Raw genomic sequence first — 27,748 nt, 5'->3', positions numbered from 1 at the left:
ATACTCAAACTTGAAATATTACATCTATAACTACTGACTGCAAGAGCGGAATAAAATCAAAAATAAAATCTGTATCTCCTGAATCCATATCTAAAAGCCGTTGCTCGCGTTCTATTACATTTTTTCTCTCTATGGAGATTAATATTTGAAACCAGAAATCTATCACTATTTGTTAATTTATATCTGTTACATTCGGTTGCAATACATGAACAAACTCAGAGGAGAAACATATTCTTGCGGAACTGAATCCGTATCAAAAACTGCTTGTCGCTATCTATCCTTGATTTATCCACTATGAAATCAATGTTGCAAGCGAAAATCACATGCTTTAACCACTTTCGGTTTGAACAGAGAGATGAAGGTCGACACAAAACTCATTCTCCGAAGAGGTCGCAGATCTCTTACCGGTACCATTTTCGCTCTATGAAAATAATTACTCGTATGAAATCAGAAGTACTAGTAAAACTTAACCCATTTTAGGTTTTGTACAGCATTGCGGCTAGTGATGGTATGTTTTCTTGAGATACTAAATCGATTGCAAGAACTCGCTTCTCGCTATCTATCACTGTTTTGATTCTATGGTGACCAACGATTGATTTCTACCACTTTCGGTTTGAATAAAGAGTTGACAGAGGAAATTAAATCTATTCCTGGAACGCTGAATTGATTGTGAAAAATAACTTTTCGATATCTTTTTACCGATTTTGCTCTGTGGAAATTCGTATTATTAAAAACAGAAGTAATAGTAAATTTGAAACATTTCAGGTTTTGGTAATGTGTAATTGTGGTCTGCTTTCTTGAAACGCTGAATCCTATATATATATTACTGGTTTTGCTCTGACATCTGTCGACAGATGAACGGACATCACTGTTTTCTAAGACTTCTGACACACATAGCATACATAGCTTGAAGTCTAAATTCCACAAGATACTCTATTTTTGACATTTTTTTTTTAAAGAACTACACTCCGAGATTAACCCCTTTAATCAAAGCGACATGATAAAACCAAGTAACCTACAGTATATATAAGTAAAAAGAATAAACCTACCGACTGACTTACTGATTCGCTCATCAACAGATCTCTAAAACTCTGTGCATACAATTTTGAAATCTTGTGGAAAAGTTCTCCTTGTACCCTATATGTACATAAGATACAGATTTGTGAAATACTTATCCTAAGGAGGACTGAGGGCCTTGAATAATTTTTTTGCCGTTTGCCAAACCTCCAAACAGTTAGACGTAGAGCCTTTAAAATTTTATATATATATTTTATCGGCACCCTAGGCTGCAAATAAGGCAAAGTTTTGGGAATTGGGGGGGGGATAAAGACTTAGTTATGTATATATTGGCATATCTGAAATTATAAAACATAAAACCTTGAAATTGTGTATAAATGTTTTCCTTGACCTCTAGCTTATAAATAAGACGATGTTTCGGGAATTGTATGTCAGCGTAATGGAGGGCTTAAATAGTTTTTATGTTTTTTACCGAATTTTCTCATAAGAAAGGAGAGCATTATGAAAATCTGAAGGATTCGCACAATAAAAATAAATAAATAAATAAAATAACCTCAACGGAAATTGAAGGTAACAATTTTAATTGAATTTATATAATATTTATATACTTATTGTGTAATAAATGTACTTAATATTTATAAATTTACATGTTAACATAGGGATTAAATTTATAACATAGGGATTACTTGCCAGGTTATAGGGAATCCATAAGTTCCTTTGGGGAATCCCTCGCATACATCTTACGGAGGGTTGAAACATACATTTTTCAATCGAGCAGGTATGACTTCGAGTGTCATGTTCTATACCGCACTCTCTACGTTGTGCGCCTTTGGCGTGGGAGACCCGGGTTCGAGTCCCGGCGGGAGCTCATGTGGTTCGGATTCCACGTTAATCAGTAGGTCCACGTCTCATATAGCCTCGCTGCTGAAAGGGACGCTAAACTAAAATCAACTCAACAACTTTCTACGTTGTGGTTTTTTCTTTTAATTACAGCTCTCTGAATTTCGTTTTCCCACGATTTCGACACCTTATATTGTCGAAACTATCCCTCACTGACGAAAGTTCCACAGGACTTTTTTTTTTTTTTTTGCTAGTCTCAGAGTTGGGAATCAGCTCCCGAAGTTTGTTCAAATAGTTTCTTACCATGCTGTATATATATGGATTAAATAAGTATAAATATGTCATTAGAAAGATAGTTTAGGTTAAATATGGCAGTATAATAGAACTCCTTCGTGGCTAAGTGATTAGCGTACGCGCCTTTGGCATGGAAGATCTGGGTTCGACTCCCAGTGGGAGCTCATGTGGTTCGGATTCAACGTTAATCAGTAGATCCACGTCTTATATAGCCTCGCTGCTGAACGGGACGTTAAACTCAAAATCAACTCAAGATAGTATAATTGAAAATTCTAGAAGGTTTACGTAGATGGAGAAAAATCTATTGAGCAAATATATGCAATGGTGTACCAATATTGATAACTGCCCACACCAGTGGCATCCCATAAAAATGTAAGCTTGAATTGTCTGATGTTATGACAACTATACTAATAATATAAAAATGTATGAAGTGTACAAATTAACAGTGTGCAATTCTGTTAGTTTTATTTTTAAGAATTGCAGTTTATAATCACAGTAGAACAGTAGAAAGATTGGAGTTAGCTTTCATTTAGAAGTACAAGATAGATTCTAAATTTATCCTAAAAAAAAAAATTGTATTCTCTAAATTTCCCCGTCAGATGATGTTAGTAATCTTCTTTCCCCTCTTCATACACCTGATAATTTTATAATAGGAACAGGTATAAGTGAAGAAGACAAGAACTTACGATATTAAGATTTTAAAAAAATCAACTTGAAGACGTAAGAAATGCGAAAACAATTAGCATAGTGAATTAGATAATCAATCTCGCAAACATAGTGAGCTAATTAAGAATTTAGGGGAGAAAAGGAAAGAATTTTCCCTATATGCTGTTTACTGTATGAAATAGAGTTTGTATAAGGTAGTGCTGTCGAATTTTTGTGATATTTGCGGTTTTCGGTTTTTCAGAAAACCGATTTTCTGAAAACCGAAACTGAAACCGCAAATGCGGTTTTCGAAACCAACATTTCGGTTTTATGAAATTTCACTTTTTTCAAAAACCGGTTTTTGGTTTTTTCAAAAACTGATTTCGACAGCACTAGTATAAGGTGAGCGTGAAAGATGGACGTTTGCGCGAGAGTAAAGTAAAGATAAAAGACAGAAACTCAGAAGAAGGATGAAATGAGGGAGTTAAGGGGTAGAACTTGCCATGAGAGTGAGTTGGAGTTGACAGATAGTTCAACAGATATTATGTATAAGAAATTAAACCTTTCAGTCTTATCCAGTACAGAAATTTCAGCATCTGCTTGTTTCTCTTGCATTTGTTTCGCTGCAACATTTGACTCTTTTCTTGGATAAAGTCTTTAAATGTGAAATCTTGCAAGAAGAATCTCCATCTTTAATTGGAATAATTTAATTGCTGTCTGCTGTATATAGTCTTCTCCTTGAACTCCCTTAAAATGCATTAGGAACAAATGTGTGTTTGGTTCACCTACATCAAATTATTTTCTTTCGGGATAGAACGTTGACGCCACTATAATACAGTACAAAGTATAAATCAGTAGTTCTTTCGTTATCTTAAAATTACTCTCGAGTTAACGAAAGCAGGCTTCTGACAGTTCGAGAAAGAATGTGGTCTATTGAAGGCGTTGTTGCCAAAGACTCTGAAACCGCAGGGACAGATTTGTTCCTAACTCCGACGGTTAGCTTAGGACGGTTAACAAGTCATAATTCTATAATCCTAATAGTATTGCAGGAAGGATTATTTCTAAATAAAAACAATAATAGTACTTGGAACAATGGCGTATGGTAGGGATGGGTTTCGGGATTTAACTCTCTTGAGCAAGGCACTGTGGAAAAATGAACATTTACTGTATTAGTATATACAATATACACAATGTACATGACATATAATATACAAAAATCACGCGTGTCCATAAATAATGTGAGATTGAGTGCCTGAACCCCTGCCTCTGTTCATGAATCTACAGGAAAAATAATAGATTAATAAAATTGGTTTTACTTTGAGTTTCCACACACTCCAGAATTTCTGTCGTCTTACATGATATAAAATAGATCGAGAGAATTCGATATGAAATCTCACACTCGCCTGCATGTAAAATAAATAAATAAAATTAAAAAAATCCATATTTACAATTCGGACAGATGTGTGTGTCAATTCAGTCTAGCATTTGCTGTTAGAGTAATTTACTCATGTTTCATCAAACCATACTGTAACAACTGTATCCTTCGTCCACTAATATTAGAATAAAGTAGTGATGTGTGGTTAATATGTGTAGAAAGCATGCAAGGCTATTAGCATATTTTTGATTTGATATTTATATTAACATTGTACGTACAGAAAGCAACAATTTAATACACAATCTTATTTCCATATTTAGCTAAATAAATAATTGCATTTTGGGAGTTATTTCATAAGTGTTCTTCAGTATATTTTCAATTATAATTTTTTTTAAAGTAGTAACAGCAATAGGAATATGTGTACAAAGACGAACGTGAAACATATCTTCCCTTTTCCTCCCACTTTCTTCATTCTACCATTTTATTCATCTATCATTATCACCGTCTCCTTTAGCCTAACCGGCATAATCGTGGGACGTAAAACTTAAAGATTTCATTTTTCTTAGTTATAAATTGACAGGTTTATAATACGAGTAAGCCAGATTTGCAGTTGCGAAAGAATGATAAATATGAATTTTTATTTTAAGTATTTTTTAAAGCATTTGTAACAACACATTTTCTAATAACCTGATAAAATCAATTGCGGTACTACCCATGTGAACCGAAATTCTGAGCAGGCTGTTTCAAATTCCGGAATGGAAAGCATTCCGGAATCGGAGTTAACACTTTAGTTGCTCCGAAATCTCTAAACTTTCACCCTACATTTCGGAATCTCGGAGCTTTAGTGTAACATTTCAGAACTTTTAGAACTCGAAATTCCGGAATCTCGGAACGTCATCCGAAATTTCGGAAAATCGGAATTTTGGAATCTCAGAATTTCGTATTCGATATTACGGAATTCCAAACCATTTCAAAACTATGGAAACTCCGAACTTCGGAATTGAAAATGCTGATAACTTCCAGATGAAATTCGAAGAAAAACCAGGACATAAAAATGGAAAATGCAGATAAGATCTGGACAAAATTCACAAGACGAGACCAGAAAACCTTATTCCCATCTCGTCTCGTTTCGTGGGTAACACTAATGAGGAGAGTTGTTAAAGACTATCCATGTTTCCTAAACTATAGGTCTGGCTGCGTATATTGTCAGCTTGGAAGATTGCTTCTTTGCTAGGAACATGTCTAGTATAAAATGTTCCTGGTTCCCTAAAATGTCCACAATCACTGCTAGTAACTTCACTGTTTTCATGTATCAATAACACCAATACAATACAATGAAATTATGCCTCACATCAGCATACAGTCACTGCCATGACCAATAGTAAGATGAAGACAGCCCGGAAGATGCGTCTCTTTAGGCATCATAATGTACATAAATCCAATCTGTTGTTCAAAACAAGGAGAAAAATGAGTTATGAGACCATATTACTCTCTTTCAATCCTCGGCCATTCATTTATAAAGTTAACCAAGAAAGTTATGTCGCTTTTTGTGGAGGTCTGTGTTCAATTTGCCTTCACACCGTGATGCGAATGTTAGTTGTTAATGTGGGTATATCCAACATACTACGATAAGTCGAAGTCAATTGTTGATGTGGGTATATCCAACATACTATTTGGTTCTAGCAGTTCAGTTACACTGTGAACTTGCACAGAGTGAACATGGGACCTCCATAGAGCGTCATAAGGGCATGTATGCTATACAAGTTCAACTGGAGTCAAATGCCGCTGCAGCGGGGCGGAAGATATGCCAGGCCTTACGCGGACAGTGCAACGTTGGATTTAAGAAGTTTAAGGACGGTGACGAACCACTGGAAGACGCACCACGTGCCAGAAGACCAACACATGTACAAAACGAAGATATGTAGGCAGCAATTGAGCAATTGAGGGATTGGTTAGACATGTGAGGAACTAGGATTACAATCCAGTGTGAGTGGAGAAACCATTCCGCAGCAACTCTACCAACTCTGGGAGCACTACAAGTTGGGTCGATGAGTCCCACATAATTTTACTCCGGGCAGAAGGAAACGCGAGCAGACACCTGTGTTTCTTTGCTGTCTTGTCTGAGGAAGAAGCCTTTCCTGGACAGGATGTTGACATGTGAAAAGAAGTGCTTACTGTACAAAGCTCCACGGCGCCGTCATCATTGGTTAGTATTCCATGAACCAGTTCCAAAATAGCTGAGACCTGCACTGCACCAGAAAAAGGTCCTCCTGTGTGTTTGGTAGACTACTCGCGGCATCGTTCATCGGGAACTGCTAATAGTTGGTCAGAATATCAATGCAACTGTTTACTGTCAGCGGTTGAGTCGTCTTCAAGAAAAACTCAAAAGTCTGGAGCCAGCATTTCTGAATTGCAAAGGGGTCCTCCTGTTACAGGACAACGCTAAGGCCCACGTGGTTACAATGACCGGAGACACCATTCTACGCCTTGGATGGGAAACACTATTGCATTCGCCATACTTCCTGTATATTGCACCGTCCGATTATTACCTGTCCCATTCCTTGGACAATCGTCTTATAGGACGACAGTTCAAATCCCTAGTAGAGATGCAAAATGCACTTGATACCTTCTTCGCTTCATGGCCCACCAAGTTCTACCGTAATGGAATCCATAGATTTCCAGAACGTTGGCAGAAGGTCGTGGATGTTGATGGGGACTATTTTTGATCTTCCAGGTACGTCTTAGATGACATATCGATGTTCTAAGGTGGTGGGTGAAAAGCGATAGAACTTTCTTGGTTACTTTTATATTTATTCTCAGCCTCGGCTTTTTTTTTTTCTTTAACGTTATGGGATTGCTTTGTGGCGCCCACTACGGACTGTCTTTTAGTACTGTTCTGCCAGTTTTAAATCAATGAACTCAATGATATACGACAAACGTTTGGATTCCGTGGACTCGCCAAACACTCCTTGTAATCGTTGAATCATTTCAGATCTTTTAAACCCATTTTCCACGGATACATGATAACGGTTCTTTGTCAGTTAACCTCGTTTATGATTTCAAAATGAATACTTAACAAAAAAAAAAAAAAAAGTCCCATGTATATGTACTTTTGGTGCGACGAAATCATTCTGGCAGATGTTAAAAATTATCGTTGAATATACATAGGACGACTTCTTTGTACACATATAAGGAAATTATTCAAAACAAAAAAAAAAAAAAAAAGAGAAACAAAACCAACTTACCTTTGCGAGTTTGTTCATATAGTTTGTCACTACTTTAATTGCGCAGTAAGGATCATTCGCACAATCAGCGAAAGCTGGAATTTATGTGAAGGTAATTAAATTACTTTCAATAATAGTAAACATTAAAAAGTACAGAAAAAATATTCCCATTAAATTACACAATCAATTTGGAGTAGAAAACATATCCAGGATAATTACTATAGAAATAAATCAAAATCTTATCCTCGCACTATAAATTTATATTTAAAAAAAAAAAAAAGTGTGTCATGTGAAACACCGCACAAAGGAATTGGAAAATGGAGGTGTTTCTACTAGTAGTGAAACAGCATTTTGCATAATTACAATTAAATAAAGTGGAGTTTATGTTGGACTACATTTGTACTTGTGGCTTTTCTCTGGGTTCTCCCGTTTCCTTCCACATTTTCATTCTACTAATTATTTCATAATCATTCATCTCCATTAATAACCTGTCTCATTTAGACTGTCTCATTTAGCCATTTAGCATAACCTGTCTCATATATGCCATGGCTTATTATTAATCGACATACAGTATATTTTATTTGTTTTTCTGCTCTTGTTATTTCTTCTTAGAAAACGAAATTCTTTGGTTTTTGTGCCACCAGAATATACAATTCTAAAATTATTACTATTGATTTATTATTTTGTGATTTGTTAACATGAAGAAAAATAGGGGGAAATCATTCAGAAACTATGCTGAGAACATGAATCCACACAGAAATAATATAATATAGACTGAAATAGTGATATTGTCGTTCCCTCCGTTACAATGGTGATCGCCATGTTATTATTATTATTATTTTTTAAATACAAACACGTAAAGAAAAGGAACATTATGAAGTCTAACATAAATAAAAATAACGACTACAAAATTATTCACAATTATAGAATTCTTGAAGACAATGTGCAGTTGGTTAAAGAAGAAACAGATTAAGAACAGGGGACCCACTATATAAAGAATTTACAAGTAGAATCTAGTAATTAACGCCTACCATGCAGCGTTGCCAGACTCACAGCTCGGAATTATTCCAAAACCTGATCGAAACTATGCTAGATTCGGTCAAATTATGCTAGATCCTGATACTTACTAATTCAGGAGTTTTTAAAGAAAAAAATCTCTAACATTAAAAATAGCAACTCAGGATGTAGAAAAGCCTTTCTGTTTTTTCCCCTTCCTTTCTGTTCCTACTAACCTAATTCAAAAAAAAAAAAAAAAAAAAAAAATTGAAGTTCCAACACAAACATTAAAACTTCTGAAAACTAGAGGTTTTTTGTACCTTCTGATTTTTTATTTTTTTTTATTTTTGACTATGTCTGTTTTTCCTGTGATGCATCAATTTCATTAACACTTAAAAAGCTCGTTTTCTAGCTCGTTTTCAGAAACACTAGTGTTTACTCTCACGCCCCTTCTCTAAAGGGGCATCGGTAAAGGGATGACCTGCCGCTGTTTCGAACTTACTTCGAACAATAAGACTACCTGTATGGTTTACCGACTGCATAAATCAATGGGAGAGGATACATTTCTGCTGCTCTTTTTCTTCCCACGACCAACTTCTTTCTCATCTCCAGGATTTGCGGCTTTTAGATAAACTTGCTGAAATTATGCTAGATTTGGGCAGGATGCTAAAAGCAAGATGCTAGATGCTACAGACATGTAAATTATCCTAGATCTAGCATCATTATGCTAGATCTGGCACCGCTGCTACCATGCAAGTGGCCTACGTATGTACGCCATGACGCTTGCGCCAGCTAATACCAGAGTCCTCTTTTGTTCTTGCTTAGTATTTGTGAGGCAAGTGAATGTGTCTCTCAGCACCTGGTATTGTTGGACATATTGATACGATAATTTGTCATATTTATTATATTAACTCCAAGAGAGAGGAAATTTACTTTAAAATGTTTATTCTGATGATGTTGAAAATCTGATATTTCGAGCCAGAGTAATCAATTGGAAGCTGGAGCGAAAGGCGTTTAAAAAAAGAAAGCGAAACATCTAAGGAAATTGTTTCTACAGGCGTCCAGCCTCTAAATGATAAGATAGAAATAACATAATTAACACCAGTAGTCAAGTGCAATCCACCATAAGGAGAAGTAATTAGGGTGTATACAATATAAACTCTTGTGTACAGAGCTGTGTGCACAAAAAAAGTACAAGTAGGGTATATACGATTTTTAAAAAGGAAAAGTCATTTGCTACTTTCAGAAAAAAAAAATCCTATTTCTATTTTCGAATTTCATTTCTTACACCCATCCTTAAATTATGGGTGCATAACTATAATAGCTACAACTTTAAAACATACACGCGAAAGAAAAAGAAAACAGATTCTTAGCCATATGTATGGTAGGAATTTTCAATCAAAACTAATTTTTGATCTATTAACTTGCATCTGATCTTTCCTCATATTCCTTATGTAAAAAATATACTGATAGCATATTTAGTATATACATATATTGATAGTACAAGAAAATATCCAATTATGTATGGTTCAGCACAGCTCTTAAAGAAGTGTTAAACAAACTATTTGTAATATTAAACATGGTAGCAACTCTACTGAATCAAAATTTTCCAAGATTATTTAAATGTAACATCCTACGCTGAACAAGGTGAATACACTTTAATACTTAATATAACCTCAAAATGCATAAATAACACAAAATGAACAATATCAGACTGAGAATTTCACGGGGCAAGTGAGCTTGCTTTCATTTTCCTGGAAATTTTACACACCACTGTTTTCACTTTGCAATTAAATTTTTAGCCCGTGTAGTTTAGAAAATAAAATGATGATTACCGTGACAGCGAGAAGGATGCGACGTCACACTTATTTCAGTCCAATGCCTTTGTAGTTTTCTCCTTTTGGACTTTTAGTTTTTGCAGGAATAATAAAAATTGAAAAAAAGAAAAGAAAGAAAGAAAAAGAAAAAGAACAAGAAGAGTTTTACGTCCCACGAATATGCCGGGCAAGCTAAAGGAGACAGTGATGATGAGAAATGAATTAAATGGTGGAATGAAAAAAATGAGAGGAAATCGGGAAACCCCGAGAAAACCCACATATATTGTGTTTATCCACCACAAAGTTCACTTATCGCGACCTGGGATCGAACCAGGAACCCCATACACCAGAGGTGAGCACTCTACCACTGAGCGACCGCGGCCCCCAATGAAAATTGGAGAATCATTACGAAACTCCATATTGATGCTGTTTCGATATAGAATGCAAAGCTGTAATTTTGATATTTTTCCTTTTAAATAGGCCTTATATAGTTTCGAACTATATATTTCATAACGAATTAAAAATATCTGTGATATGACAAACGAGAAACAAGTGACGAATACGTATTATCTGTTCACACAGGTAGAAAATCATTATTTGTACTTAGTATTGTAAGTATAAAAGGATATCCAGAAAGAAAAAGAGGCAATACTGTCAGCTACATATTAATGAGACTCAGCGAACGCTGATTGGTTACATATGAACTACTACTGTATTATTGTTATCAACTATCTATATAATTTACAATTGTATACATGGTATACTGTACATAGTGATGCCCAGTGGCGTACAGAAGGAAAGGAGGTTTCGAGGTTTAAGCCCCACTCAAAAATCACGTGTATCATGAAAGAATATGAGTTTAAGTGCTTGAAATTCTGTGTATGCCACTGGCCCCATCTTATATACCTTCCTAAACCAGTGTTATATCCTGAATAAAGTGTTTCCCGCCAGGTTTGGTAACATCTTTAAATAAAAATTGAGTAGTATCTCATAAACTAAATAAGGCTTCCGCATCCCATACAAGAAGGATAAAAGCAAAAATTAGAGGAGTGCAGGAGGGCAGTCCCCTAGTATATGTTTGGACCAACGCTAAAACTCTGGTCGTTGAAAAGTTCTTTCAATTTTCAGAAGCAAGGAGGCATGACCCATAGCGAATTATCCTAATTATACTAATGGAAATCGTGAATTGATTCAAACATAAGATAAACTTAAGAACAGAAGATCCAAGAAAAGAGACAGAAAGAAAAGGAAACTAGAAGAAATACTGTCATGAGCTTCGATTCCTTAGCAATGGAACTTGTAACTAGAGGTCTGCGCGAATATAAAATATTGCATCCATATCCGTACCGCATCCACAGCATCTCTATCCGCATACGCACCCACATACGCAGATAATGAGGTAGTAAATATATACAACTTAATATTCTAGAATAATCATGATTTCGAAAATATTTTAAATACATTTTAAATAGCCATCTCTTATAGTTTTCTGAATCAAACAAAACAATACATTATATCAGTTTTCTCCTGATCAAATACCAACTACGTTATATAAAATGCAATTCAAAATAAACGTTTCTTAATGCTCTTTCCACCATCATCACAAATTTCATAGCTTTTTTAGGTAGAGAAAAGATGTAGGAAACCATATCCGCAACTTTATCCGCAATCCGCACAGAACAGAAATATATATCCTCATCCGCGCATAGGGATGCGCACGAGACGAGTCGAGTCGAGATTTAAGCCTATCTCGACTCGTCTCGACAAAATGTTGTCTCGACTCGAAAATATGTTTCTGTCTCGACTCGTGTCTACTCAACAGTTTCTGTCTCAACTCGACCCGAATTCGAGACGAGATGTCTCGAAATTCGGGTCGAGACAAAATATACGAGTTAAAATGCACGCACACATCAGCCAGAACATTATGACCACCTACCTAATTGTCAGTATGTCCATTGGCACGGATGAAGTCTTGGCATGGGCGCAATGATCCTTGGTAGGTCGCTGGGGATGGTTGCCACCTCATGTGCACACACAGATCAACCGAATTCCCGTAAATCCCGGGGAGGGGGCGATGCGCTCTGACGTCACGTTCAATCACATCCCAGATGTGTTCAATTGGGTTTAGATCTGGCGAGTTGGGGGCACAGTACATCACTTGGAACTTGCCCCTGTGTGCCTCGAACAACTCCATCACATTCCTGGCCTTGTGACATGGTGCATTAACTTGTCGAAAAATGCCACTACCGTTGGGAAACATGGTAGTCATGAAGTGGTGTATGTAGTCTGCAAGCAGTGTGCGATACGCCTCGGCCGTCATGGTGCCTTGCTCGAGCTCCACTAGACACATGAATGCCCACATGAATGTTCCCCAGAGCATAATTAAGCCGCCGCCAGCTAGTCTTCGTCCCGTAGTACAGGTGTCAAGGAGCTGTTCCCTTGGAACACGACAAATTCGCAGCCTCCCATTGTCATGATGAAGAAGGTATCGGGATTCATCATACAATGCAACGCTCTGCCCCTGCACCAAGGTCCAGTGGCGATGGTCATGTGTTCATTTCAGTCGTAGTTGTCGATGTCGTGGTGTTAACATTCGCACATGGATGGGTCGTCGGCTGCGGAGGCTCATCGTTAGGAGTGTTCGGTGCAGTGTGTGTTCAGACACACTTGTACTTTGCCAGTATTAAAGTCTGATGTTAGTTCCGTCACAGTTCGGTACCTATCCTGTTTTATCAGTCTGCCCAGCTTACGACATCCGACATCTATAATGAGGTGGGGAGCGCCCAACCCCTCGATATTTGGACGTCGTTTCCCTTGGTTTCGCCACTTATTGAAGACACTCACCACAGCACTCCTCGAACACCCGACAAGTCCTGCAGTTTCCGAAATTCTCGTGCCTTTCTGAGTGAATACTATTAAAAATTATTCAAATTAATATTAAAAATTATAGAAAGATTTTCGAGACATTCGAGTCGAGTCGAGATTTTTACGAGCAGTCTCGACTCGACTCGTGTCTCGATTCGAAAATTCGAGTCGACAAATATGTTTGTCTTGACTCGTCTCGAATTTTACAAACTGTGTCTCGACTCGTGTGCATCCCTATCCGCGCAGACCTCTACTACAACTATTAGCAGCCGCGGATCCAGGATATGATCAAGGGAGGGGCTAAACCATAGTTTGCCGCTTTATCAAGTACAAAGAAAGTAGGATTGAAGCCCATTTTATCCAGTGTATATTTGAGCGTCAATGGAGCTATAGCCCCCATAGCCCTCTCCTTGGATCCGCGCCTGACTGTTAGTATCGTATAATCTACCAAAAGATAATCTCACCTCCTGGTCTGTCTGGATCATCTCCTTTGAGAACTACTCTTTCTGCATCTATCCAATAAGGCTTTGTAATCCTAAAAATACCACATTCTGCTTTAGATGAACTCCCTATGCAGTTTTCTGTCAGGTTACATTGACTTTTGATTTCGCACAAACATCCAAGACACTCATTTGTTAGTTCTTCTTTCGGTATGTCTTGACCTGAAACTGTTAAAACAACAAAACAATAAATATTGTATATTACTATACTTCTCAACCTACAGGACGTTACTCAACAGAGTCAAATGGGATCGATTTATTAGGCTTCCCTGCAGGGCTGCCAACTTTTCAAATCTGCTCACCCGTACATTCACAGCTTGAGTCTTCCAAATTCAATTTCGTTACATTACAACCTTAATTCAGTTAAACACATCCATGTACATTTTTTTAAATTATGTTTAACAATATTTGCTAGAGAAACAAAATAAGATTGATTTGAAACTGTAATTAACATTTATTTCTGAACAGACTTAAACTTACACTTGCTTTCTTTTTTAGCATTTTTTAATACTGCAGGATTTTTTTTTTAAAACAAGAGTAAAATTCAAGCTAATTTTTACCATTAGTTCAGATTTCAGCAAATTCTCAGACATACAGTTTCTTGAATCAGACAAAGCATTTTCCATCATACTAAACACTGTTGCACAAAATGCGTTGCTTGCACATATTGATAATACAAGTGGAGCTAAATTAAACAACTCTGTTGAGTCAGGTCTACTTTGAAATTTTTTTAACCATTTATAACTAACAGAAGAAGACTGATCAATCTCGCTTTGAACTTTCCTTTAAAGTAGTGAATTCTGAATACAGTTTGTCAATGTTTATGTTAACTTTAACATGATTCAAAATATCAGCATCATCAGATCAATTGATAGGTTTTTCCAAATTTAATGGTTGTAATGGACCCGTTTGGTCTCCATTACAGAATAAGAGTATTTTTATGCGCCCTTATTGTTTATCTTTACCATTATTAAGAGTTTGTTAGTTATTATTAGTATTATACAGTATTTATGCCATTATTTTTGTTATTTTGTCGTGTGAGTTAACGTTGGGCTAAAATGAATCTGCGCCACCGTTGTAATGCCGCTAATGGCAGAGCTTCGTTTTCTTCTGTTGAATTCAGATTTTCTGCTGTTTTTGCAATTAGTGATTAGTCGTAGTCAGTGGCGGCGGCTGGACGTTAAAAGTGGGGGGGGGGCAAGACAAGATCTCAATATTTGTATATCAATGTTAGTTTTCCTGGTTTCTTCTAACATTTTGTTTGACGAAAGGTTGTATAACAATTAGGATACTCTCTTTTCCAGTTAAAATACCGTATATCGTGTTTCATATTTTTTTAAGTAAATTGGCAAGAGCAACGCAAGTAGATAGTAGCCCTTTTTACTCTTAAACAACGAAGGTGTAAGAAGACATTTGATTCCTTGCTCAAGAACATTTTAAAATTTTGTCTGGAAAATTGTGTGATCAGATTAGGGGTCTATTTAATAACAAATTTGCAAAACAAATACACAGAAAAAATAATATTAATCGAATAGTAATGAAAAATGAGGCCTGTTTTGCAAAAGTTACATTGAAACCGGGGATTAATGAACAACTTATATTTTTAATTCCACACATGCTATTAAATGTATGTTATTACTCTTAGAAAGATAGTGAATACTAAAAGCATATGCTGTAACATTTAAAGAAGTACTTTTGCAGCTTCCTGAAGCATGTTCGTTGCATGTACAGTTTTCACTTTCTTGGAATACGTCCCTCAAAACTCAACAATATTTAGAATCACTCCAGTTATACAAAATAATCCTAAAACCTAGAATTATGTTGAATTCACTAAATTTAATTGCATATACAAAGTTGTATATGTACACCCCTAAACTCGTATATTACACTGCAAACATTGCCGCGCCTTTGACGTGGGAAACCCGGGTTCGATTCCTGGCGGGAGCTCATGTGGTTCGTATTCCACGTTAATCAGTAGGTCCTCGTCTCATATAGCCTCACTGCTGAATGGGATGTTAAACTAAAAAAAAAATCAAATCAAAATATTCCTTAGTATTAGAAAGATGAAAAGACATTTTAGGAACTTTCGATTTTTGTGATTAAAGAATAACTTGTGATTCACAAGTTGTGAAGGGCTTCTTTTTTGTACGAAATGTTGTCTCAATTTGTACCAAAGCGGCTGACTAACATATTGAGCCCTTGTAAGAAGAATGAAAATACACTCGAATTATGGCGCTCCAATAGGTTAATTTTTGGGCCATTTTTCGTGGCAATTAAAACGCAATTCCTGTAGCTTTCTTAACTGAACCGGAAAACAACCAATAAGTACTCACGGGACGGCAAATATTTTATGGCACAATTGTTATTCTATACATACAAAAACTTAATATTTCCAAATGAAACTATATACATTAATGGATCATATCAAAAAAGTGGGGGGGCAACTGCCCCCCTTTGCCCCCCCTAATCGCCGCCCATGGTCGTAGTGGTTTAAATAGTCTGGAATCCGTGAGGATTCCGTAATTGGATTACCTTCTTTTATAAATATCATCTTTCGCATCAGGAAGAATAAGGTATTAAGTTCATCACGAAGGAGCCAACAGATGTCTGTATACATTCAAGATCATATCTTTTTTATATATGTTATTACATATATATGTATTTCATACCAAATGATTTACTTGCCTCTAACTAAATGATCATCCTTCTGTTGTTATACGACGAAACTAATGTAGTTAGTGTATTAATGGGATATGACGATTTTAATTGAATTAAATGATCACGTATGTAATGGATACGATAAAGTACATTAAATAAATGTTAATTATGAGCAATGATGAATGATTCATATCTGAAAGAGGAGTGCTAATTACATAACTTGGATGTTGATATGGATAAGTAACGATATGCATGTGGATATTGTACCGTACCTTATTGCAGTTGTGCTGGCTTAAGTGCCTAGAACTCGTGTGATGAACCGACAACTATTTGTGCGCTGTATGCAGCAAGATAATAAAATTGACCAACACTTAAAAGCTGCATTTGATTTCATTGTCATCTTACTTAAAATATTGCGTACCCATTCCTGATGGAGATATGATGTAGGAAAGGAGAATTTATTAATGAAAAAAGAATATAGAGAGATTGATGTTAGCGTCGAAACAAGATTTGCATACAACGAACTGTTGATGTGGTGAAGATAATTATTAGTGTGATATACTAAATATGTTTATCAAGTGATAAATTAATCTACAAAGGACTACCAGAATTTTAAGAGACTAATAAGTGCATTGGTAATTTAGTGCTTTCTTCAACTCTGAAGTTATTCACAAAATTCACTAAAAGTATTATCACCACCCACAGTGACTAGTGCAATTCTAGAACATTCTGGTGAGATCAATTTTAATCACTTCCCTCCTCTATCTTTAAATATTTTTGCATTTATTCATTTATTAATTTGTTTCATTTTGTGCTATTATATAGTTCTTGTGTTATGCTAATTTGGTGTTTAAAGTTTGAATAAGAATATGCTGGAAGTAAAAGACAATACTTTCTCGATAGATACGCAAAAGTCAGAATGCATCACTATGTAAACAGAACAAACAGAGGTAGTTTTGACAACCTCAAAGAGTCCAGAAAATAAAAACTAAAACAATTACGGAAAAGGAATCAAAGTTCAATGGAAATATGGATAATAAGTTTACAAACCAGGAAACTAATGCAACTTATATAGTTAAGAACAAGTATCAAGCACATCACCTAGCACCTTACTCAATCTTTCTTAAATCACGATCCGAAGACATAGGCAAAAAACACATAATGTCTATCAGTCGCAAGATATTTTACGCTGACATACCTGGTATTGAGGATATTGAAAAAATAGGTCGTAACTTGATAAAAATTAAATTTCGTTCGGGTGATGAAGCCAACAAATTCATGATACATCCCATCTTAACTAACAATCAATGGGAAGCCTTTATCCCAAACCATCTATTATACTCAACTGGCGTCATTTATGGTATAGATCCGGAGATAACCATGGACGAACTTTTATCAGACATACAGTGTGACGTTGAAGTCAGCTCAGCGAGCAGAATCTTTCGCAGAAATGATAACAAAGAGCTTCAACCAACGTCAACAGTTATCTTAACATTCGATGCACAAACACTTCCTACAGATATAAAATTATATTATATGAAACGAGATGTACATTTATATATACCAAGTATTAAACAATGCCTATCAGGTTGTTACAAATTTGGTCACAGAAAAAATAGCTATCGCGTAAAAACCACATGTGTCAAGTGCGGCCAAAGCCATGAATTAGACTCTTGCAATAACCCAGCTCATTGCTTAAACTGCGGAGTCAATCACAGAGCGTACTACAATCAATGCGTAGAACGCATAAGACAATCCAAAATCATGGAACTAATGGCCAAAGAGAAAATATCTTTTAATGAAGCCAGCACAATTATAAAACAACCTCCAGCTTTAGATAACTCATTTCATTTTGAAATACACAGAGATACAACAGCACAAACTTCACTGTCACCATTCTCTTCTAGAGTAGAACAGTTCACTTACTCGGAAGCTATTTGAAACAAATCCACTCCATCAATCGAATCCCATTGCGGAGAAGCACTCGGAAGTCCACCAGGGAAAAAAATATAGTATAACATAAATCCGCAAAAACAATGAGTGACAATAACTCCCCCTCAAAAAATATTTTCGGGTTCAAGAGAAGAAGCACCCGCTTTTAAAAGGAAGATACCTTTTCAACCACACACACAGCACACCCTTTGGAACAACGCTCTTCTTCAAGGAAAAGACTTTCCTAATAGAACCAAAACCTATCATCTAACATCCCTTATACCTAAAAACACTGACTCAGCGGCATCAAATCACGATATAGATAGTAAAACTGACCCAGGAAGAAAATCTCAAAATAAAATCTTTAAACTAATCAAAAAAGAATTCTTCAACGACACCTGACTATATCGTAATTAATAGAAAATTGGTTATTTTACAATGGAACGCACAAAGTATATATGGGAAACTTTATTATTTAAAATCACTGATTAATATATATTCTCCAGATATAGTCTTCCTACAAGAAATATGGTGTAAACCTAATATTCCACTAAGAATTATGGGCTACAACTGCATCAATCAGTTGAGACATGATTTACATGGAGAAATCGCTAACTGTACAAAATCAAATTTACAATATCAAACTTTTAACGTACAATTAGCTGATCACCATGAGCATATTCAATATATTGGAATTCAAATTTATAATATAAAGTTGATAAACCTTTATATCCCACCCAAAACAAAAGTTAATCATTCCTTTTGGAAATCTTTACTACAAAATCAACAAGAATTCGATTACATTTGTGGCGATTTTAATGTATCGCATACGATATGGGAATCAAATAGAACAGATTCAGAAGAACGGAGTTTTTTTAAAATTCTTACAGAATCTCCATTTACGTTTATTAATAACGGGGCTCCAACTAGAGTTCAAAATAATTCTTTTAGTGTTCCAGACCTAACCCTAACCAAAAGAGACCATTATATTGAAGCAGAATGGTCTACATACTTTCATACGTGTAACAGTGATCATTATCCTATCATTTTCAAAACTCACATAATAAAACAGCTACCGGCCAATTCTCATAATTTCAAGGCAACTTTTAAATCAAAACTTCAGCATGTGGCAAAGGAATTAAATTGGACAGCATTTAGCAGTATAATTCAAGAAAATATTTCAAACGTAACTAGAGAACAAGACTTGTTTAGATTAATTAAAATCTCTGCCTCCAGACTATCAGAGAGACAAAAACAAGAGCGGATCAGAATTAAAAACTCTAAGCAGTATACACGCAACAAGCCAATATGGCGGGACTCCGAATGTCAAAAACGTGTCAACAAATGCATACACGCCTTCAAACAATTTATAACAGTAAAATCTCCTGCTAATTTTACTAACTACCAACAAAAGAAAGCCCTAATATCACAATTAATAATACAAAAAAGACAATACTGGCAAAATTTCTGTAACTCTTTATCAGATCGCACGTCAACATATAGGATATGGAACTTCTGGAAGAAATTCAGAAACTACCATACAAACAATGTAAACTCTCTCACAATTAACGACTTCAGTTGGATTGAATCATTTCATTGCAAACTAACACCGTGTTGAGTCAATAACGACAGAATACTATTAAGCACTTATTTATTTAACAACTCCAATCCTCAATTAGATAAAGACTTCACAATAAAAGAATTGGAAATCGTCCTAAAAAATTTACATAAAGACTCATCCCCAGGTATTGATGGCATTGGATTCAAACATTATAAAAGTCTCCAAATATTGCTAAACTACTACAACATTTGGAACTCTGGTATTATACCATCAATCTGGAAAAAAATCTTAGTGACTCCAATTCCAAAAACTAAACAACAGAATGATACTTCAAACAACTTTCGTCCTATAGCGTTACTAAATTGCTCAATGAAAATATTCGAAAATCTTTTACTAAATCGTCTTATGTGGTTTATAGAACATTTTCAAATTCTTCCCCTAATAAATTATAACCGAGTTTAGGATAAACTTCTCAACTCATGATGCTTTGTCGTTACTGTTACTAGATATTTACAAATCTTTTTACTTAAGGCGTTCATTACTAGCAATATCCCTGAACATTAAGGGTGCATATGACAATGTTATATTAGATAATCTTATCAAAAAAATGTATGAATTAAAAATACCAGGAAAAATGATAAGAATAATCCACAATCCTTAATTAACAGGAAACTTTATATTAAATTTAACAATGTATATTCCCTTCCTAGGGAAACTTCATTGGGCCTATTACAAGGAAGCAAATTAAGCCCTATCCTTTTCAACATATACATCTCGGACTTAATGAAATACAACTGGCATCCATGCCAGTTGATAGGCTTTGCAGATGATGTCTTGATAAGCATGCAAACTAATAATATCAAAAGTAGTATCCCTACACTAGAAAGGAGTCTAAACAAAATAAACAATTGGATGAATCAGAACGATTTAGAACTCAATGGAAAAAAAATTAAATTCATCATCTTTAATAGGAAGAGGAATTATCAACAATATAGTATAAAAATGCAAAACAACAAGATCAACCCAGTGTGTGAAATGAAATACCTAGGAATGCACCTCGACAGGAAATTAATATGGAGTAAACATATTCAATACCTGATGACCGAATTTACAAAATACCAAAATTTACTTAGTTGTTTTGCATAAAAAATGGGGTATTAATCCTATATCCCTGGTTACTATCCTTAAACAAGGTTTTATATCAAAGGTACTTTACGGTATCATATTCATGTATCATATTTAGTCCCATATCAGAATACTGGATCAAATGTTTTACTCACTAGCAAGATTATTTTTTTCACAAGCGGCATTTTGCCCAAAACGAGGTCTTTTATCAGAAATTGGTTGTAACCCAATTCACATAATCATTTCGAAATATGCTTATCAATATATCTTAAACGTTCTTGGAAAATCCAATTCTCCAATCTCAAATAAATTATAACAAATTGATTTAATTCTGCAGGAAAGAAGTACTCCTTATTCGAAAAACAAACCATGGTTCATTCAAACATATTTGAATTAAAAAAAACATTAATACACATATTCAGAAAGTTCCCACTCTAAGCTGTTTCGTCTGGGATTATCAAGTAAACATTACGCAGATCAATCCCAATAATACCGAACTATATAAAAATTTAGCACGAAGATCTAAAACAATCAATCTACCAGAATATTTGGAAAGAAGAGATTATCCATTCCTTCGACGATGATTCTATATTTATATATACTGATGCTTCTAAATTCCTAAATTCTAAAGTCGGAGCCGCAATATTTATTCCTGAAAAATCCAAAACTATTAAATACAGACTACCACAATATACATCCATATTTGAAGGAGAAGCTTTTGCGATACACCAGGCTCTACTGTACATAAAAAGAAATAAAATACTAAAGACAGTAATATGTTCCGACTCTTTAAGTGTATTAATGTCTCTCAACTCAACACACTGGAACAAAAAGTCTACCTGGCTCATATTGAACATCAAATATCTTTATGCAATTATGTCAAAAAAACAAATTTCAAATATCATTTGTGTTCAGTAAAGCACATGTCAACCTCGATCCAAATTCAACTATTATTGATCTAGCCGCCAAAAGTGCATGTCAAGCAGGCCAAAATATATATATTAAATCAGCTCCAAAAAATTTCAAACATATAATATCAGAGTATGAAAAATCAGAAATCAAGCAATGGCGATCAAAGAATTCTTCACTACCTGGAAAACTTTATTGGGAAATTCATGGAAACAATACTGCAATCTTCTCCAAAAACCTATCTTCCTGGACTAGACGAGAAGTGATAATATATTATCGCATGTTATTTAACACCGCACTAACTCCGTCTAAGTTATTTCAAATAAAAAGAAAGGATATTTATCATTATTGGTGCGATAAAGGTATCAGCACTCTGAATCACTTAATGTTTGAATACGAACTATTTAAATCACACCGAATTAACCTACTCCAACAACTGAACTCTACTCTGGGACATGGACCTTTTTCTTACAAACTGGTTTTGGCATCTAACAACTGGAAAGGAATAAAAGCAATTATACAATATATAGTGAAATCAGGATTTGATATTAAAAAAAAATCTTACTATCTCCCTTTTAACTTCTTTTCATTTCAAACTAACTTATACAAGGAAGTAATATTCAAACCTTGAGGAAAGAAAAAGAATCAAAATTTTTTTAAAAAAACAACCAAAAAACCAACAACCTTACAGTGAACCTGTAATAACCAGCAGAAGGCACAAAGAAAAGAAGTCTAATATATTACTTCCAAGGAAAAATTAAATAACAATAACGAAATCTGAAAGAAAAAAACTTTCCTTACTAACATTTGTTGCACAATAATAGGAGGGGCAAAAGTGATGAAACACCCTTAAATGGTGAAGAAGACAAGACAAGACATTCCTGATGTATTTTACTCAATGCCTATGTCTTGTTTCCTTCCTTGTTGGTTTATCTACGTTGGCAACGTACCAGCACTCGGAAGACCGATGCTTTAATGTTAACCGAGCAAATATCAGCATATTTCTAGTTGATCTTATGATAAGCCACACATATTGTGAGATTGCTTGCACCGTACCAGAACGGCGGAAGAGAGGGCATTATATGGTTCACAATATTTGCATACGAATTTTCGTAATCATACTATTCCTTTAAGTACGACAACGCCTTAACAAAGAAAGCGTCAAAACCAGTGTCAAAAGTTCACCCGTATATTTTGAATAGCAATCCATACACCTGTATCTGAGTTGTTAAACCCGTACAATACGGGTTTCCGGTACCGTACAATACGGTACAGTTTGGCAGCCCTGCCTGTAGGCGAAACAAGTGCAGCAAGCAAACGAAGGCTTGGAGTACAAACGATTAGTTCTCGTCGTGTACAAAGAAACGAGCACAGACGATGTTCTAACGATGACACTCTTTTGTGCTTGAAGTCGGGGACCAGCGTGAACTTTGCTCTCCTACCAGTTTTTTGGTTATATCTCCGGGATTAATAAAGCACAAACGATGGGTTTCGTACACTAACGAACGATGGGTTTCGTACACTAACGAACGATGGGTTTCGTACACTAACGAAAGATGGGTTTCGTACACTAACCTTTTGTTTGTGGTTCACCTGGGGGAGCAATATAAGCATCTTATTTAGAAAGAAATAATAATAATTTGTATTCAGTCTCCAACTCTGCTTTCAATCTTTGGCTTGTATCTCGGAACCTATAAAGCAAATATGATGGTTTCGTGCATAAACAAGCACAAACAATGCACTAACGAATGGCACTAATTTCGTGATTATTGCTTCAAGTTGGAGGGACAAGTTCGCACATCTGTGAGAAATATAGGCCTACACAGTGGTGAGCTTTACATAGGGCGAACTAGGCAAGGCTCCGTGAGTGGAAGAACCCTGTACTTCAGAGACATTGTTCAAACATTTATGGACAACATATTATTAGTTATTTAACCAAATTATGAAGAGTTAAGAGAAACCTGAACAGTTAAACCGATTACAGTTGAACAGTTATAAGTAGCCCATCAGGAGGACACCAACACACGCACCATGAATAAGAGTATTCCCATTACTCCCTACTTCTAATGTTCAGCGTATTAATGAGTCCCGTCGGCCTTCAATTCATCCTGTAGCATCCATTCTTCCCGTAGATCAGCATCGATCAGGGAAGTGCTCTGTGACGTAATCAATACACACCTTTTTTTAACGCCGAGATTTAGTAATCGCATTCAGCTGTCGGGAGAATCTGGTATGAGACTGTTCATGAACTGTTACCAACCGGATGCGTGAATTATTTTAAAACAATAGCAACTTTATAGTTTACAGAGCAAATACTTTGTACAGTGTGCACCTTTCTGTGTTTCTTGATTAATATCATTGGCAAAATCTTGGTGCATTACTTTCTCAACTTTTAACCTGGAACCTGCTTAATTAACTATTGACTGACAGGCGAACACAAGACTAGATCTCGAGTGCAAGAGCGTCCTAGATTTGACTTTTTGTTTATTTGGTTGATTGATATGAGTTTAGTGTTCTTCCAGCAGAACTGTGAAACGTCCTTATGCGACTGCAAAGTGGTATGATAACATCAAGAACCACTGGAGTAACGTGGAAGAAAGTTTCAAAGATAGATAACTGTGGAGAAGACCAGTCGTTCTTTCAGGAAAATGTTCCGGGGGGCCCTGCTGGTACTATTCTATTTATTATTATATTATAAAGTATTAATTTGGTCACCTCCGAGGGGGCACTCGCAGTGCCCCCCCAAAAACATATCTGGAAGAAACACTGGAGAAGATTTCGGGAGACATTAATCTAATAGTTCACTATGATAAATATAATTTGTTTTCAGAATATAATGATATGTTTTAAGTGGCTGGCTGCAGAATTTCCAGTTTTTGATAAAATCAGTCTATTCGAAATTATTGTCATTTTGATTAGTTAACTTTTTGATATACTTAAAATCTCTTGTTTATGGGGTAAATAGATTGTTTACTTGGTTTGAAGTTTTTCATTCCTTTCAGCAGCGAGTCTATATGAGATGTGGATCTACAGCCTAATGTGGGCTCGGAACCACAGGTGCTCCCACTGGAAATCGAACCGGCATTCCCACATCGAAGATACACACGCTAGCCATATAGCTACGAGGGAGCTCTCTTGCGAGACTTTTGATTTCGCTTGACTGGATGTACACCTGTAACAGGACTACAGCAGATTTCGAGTGATTTCAAGTGACATATTTCTCGATTTATTGTGTACTTGACTTGTGTAGTGTTCTTCACCTTTTATTTTCCACGTGTGTTGTGTATTAGTGCAAGGTTCTTTTTATTTTTTTTTTCTCTTTCCTCGCTGCCAAATATGGCAGCCTCCTCAGACGGACACTTGCTTCGATCCACTAATATGGATACTTCTTCGTCTACTAATTCTTCCAATTCTCCTGTATCAAATGTGCCCTATGCACATACTAACAATAACAGGTATAAAACTCATCATCTAGGACCTTATGTTGTCCACGTGTCCTCCACGTCTGGTTTGAGCAAATAGCATCCTATGAAACTAGGTAGACCCGTACACAATAATAATCTAACAGATGCAACTGATATTCGCACTCTTGGCCCTCAGGGTTTAAAGGTCTTTTTTCGCACTGGCAAAGCCGCCAACGATTTCCTTCAACATCCTTTATTGACGGCACCTAATTGGCGCGCTTACATTCCGAACTTTGCCGTTTCTTGTCAGGGTATATTACGAGGAGTCGATCCGTTCTTAACGGACGATGAACTCATCACTGCGTTGCGATGTAGCACTCCAATTTTACATGTTCGACGCATGGCTCGTAAATGTTCTTCGTCTGATGATTCCTCAGTTCCCCCTACATCTGACTCTTTTTTACCTCCAACCTCCCATTCTCACCCTTCTGTTACGGATTCTAAATCCTCTTCCATCCCCACTGGAACAATCGTAGTTACTTTCGATGCCAACACTCTCCCCTCCCATTGCACTCTTTTCTATTTTCACCTTCCCGTTGAAACATATATATCGAGACTAAAGCAATGTACTAACTGCCTATTTTACGGCCATTTTAAGCAGGCCTGCCGTGGTAAAAAAAATCTTGTGTTACGTGCGGCCTCCCCGGCCACCCTCTTCCTCCTGCTCTGTACCTCTCAAGTGCAAACACTGTGCTGGTGACCACGTGGCTACCTTCCCTCAGTGTCCTGAACGCCTTATACAAATTCAAATTAATACCCTGATGGCTACAGAACATCTTTCCTATATCGATGCTAAACGACGCTATTTAACCACGACCCCTGCACAACGCTCCTTAAAGGGAGATCCACCTCCCCATTCTACTTCGTCCTCTCTTGCCACTTCTAGCTTTACTCCGTCCTCTATCCCTACCTCTGCCTCATTTTCATATTCAGCTGTTATCTCTCGGCCTTCCACTTCTCATTCTCCTTCCTCTCCTTCCGCTGTTAGAAAAAAGCACTCTCTTAGTCCTCACTCTTCGCCTCTCTTTCTGCCAGTCCCCCATCTCTTCCAACTGAACGATCAACTTTAGCAATTTCTTCCCTTCCCAGCACTGTCACAGCTTTTCAGAAACCGTCACATGCGGCAGATCCTATACCTTCTTTCTCCTCCGCTGTTTCTTCTATCCTTTCTTTTTTGGAAAAATCTCAACATAAATTTTCTCCTCCCGATTATAAATCTTGCATCACCATACTCAAGCTATTATAATCACATTAACTATAACATCATCTGGTTCACGCTTTTCTAATCTCTTACAATGGAACATAAGGAGTTCTCGCAGTAAAATGTATGCCTTACATCACCTCATATCTATTCCATCCGTCTTTTATCTTACTCCAAGAAACCTGGCTTACAGATTCCTATCGTTTTAACACTCCTTCCTACCATTGGCTTCATGATGTTCGCCCAGACGGTCGAGGGGGGACTCTCTCTCGGCATTCATAATTCTTTACCTTACGTTCTACACCCTCCTCCCATCCAATATCCAGAAGTTCAATGCCAAATGGTCACCGTTCACTCTCTCACTCTGATTAACGTTTATATTACCCCTCACGTTCACCTTCCTGATAATCTCTGGCTCTATCTTTTTAATTTCCTTTCCCCTCCCTGGATTGTAGGCGGTGACGTAAATTGTAACCACCCGTTCTGGGGGCTCCTTTTTCCAACCCAGCTGGCTCTGCGCTGTATCGACTACTTCCCACCTTACTCTGTACTCTTCTGAATACCGGCACTCCTACACGTCTTCCTCGTCCCCGCAAACTTCCTACCGCTCCTGATCTTACCTTTTGTTCTCCTGCTTACTCTAGCCACCTTACATGAACTGTTTCTTCCGATCCTTATGGCAGTGATCACTTCCCTATCATTTTACAAAACTCTACTTCTCCTCCCTTTCCTTCCTTATCCCCTATAGGTCGCCCATATTCTCCTAACCTCGATTGGTCGCTTTATTGTTCCTGCTTTGATCATTTCTCTCCCCCTCCCTTAAAACATACCTCGCCACTCGCTCCTATTCCAATTTCCTGGTATATCAACGAACCCAAGCCACTACGACCCGTATTCTTCAACAAACCCGTCGTAATGCCTGGCGACAATTTTGTTCAAACCTAAATTATTGTTCCTCTTTATCCTCCATTTGAAAATTTTACCGGTCCCTTCGTAACAAGACGTGTCGTCCTCCCTCTGGTGAATCTATTTCCTCTCCCTGGCTTCATCAATTCCATTCCCAGTTAGCCCCATCCACGTGTCTCTTCCCTCCGCTCTGGCTCTCTCCTCTTTATTCTCCAGAACCATCCACCCCTATCCATCTTCCTTTCACCATGTCTGAACTTCTCTCATCTTATCCCGTCTACCCAACTCTTCATCTGGCAAAGACGGCATACATTACCGACACCTAGAACATCTCCCTCCACTGTACCGCACTTCCTACTCACCTTATTTAACACTGTATGGTCTTCTGAACGAATTCCCCCTCCGTGGAAAGACTATGT

General features: G+C 36.6%; 2 protein-coding genes across 2 annotated transcripts in view; both read right to left on the bottom strand.

The window, feature by feature from the left end:
- LOC145668743 (lysozyme 2-like) overlaps positions 1 to 27,748 on the bottom strand; it is a 94,941-nt gene that overhangs the window by 28,600 nt on the left and 38,593 nt on the right. The gene's annotated exons all lie outside the window — the stretch shown is intronic.
- The window catches only part of LOC145669328 (invertebrate-type lysozyme 3-like), a 35,176-nt gene that overhangs the window by 1,735 nt on the left and 5,693 nt on the right, over positions 1 to 27,748 (bottom strand). The window contains exons 2-3 of the mRNA XM_081737634.1: positions 13,538 to 13,741; positions 7,417 to 7,490 (exon numbers count right to left, since the gene is read on the bottom strand). Coding sequence (XP_081593760.1) covers positions 7,417 to 7,490; positions 13,538 to 13,741 — 278 coding nt within the window. The remainder of the gene's footprint in view (positions 1 to 7,416; positions 7,491 to 13,537; positions 13,742 to 27,748) is intronic.

This window comes from Thermobia domestica, chromosome 13 (assembly GCF_964235325.1).
Source record: "Thermobia domestica chromosome 13, izTheDome1.hap1.1, whole genome shotgun sequence".
NCBI classification, from domain to species: Eukaryota; Metazoa; Arthropoda; class Insecta; order Zygentoma; family Lepismatidae; genus Thermobia; species Thermobia domestica.
This window is presented reverse-complemented; position numbering and strand designations above follow the sequence as displayed.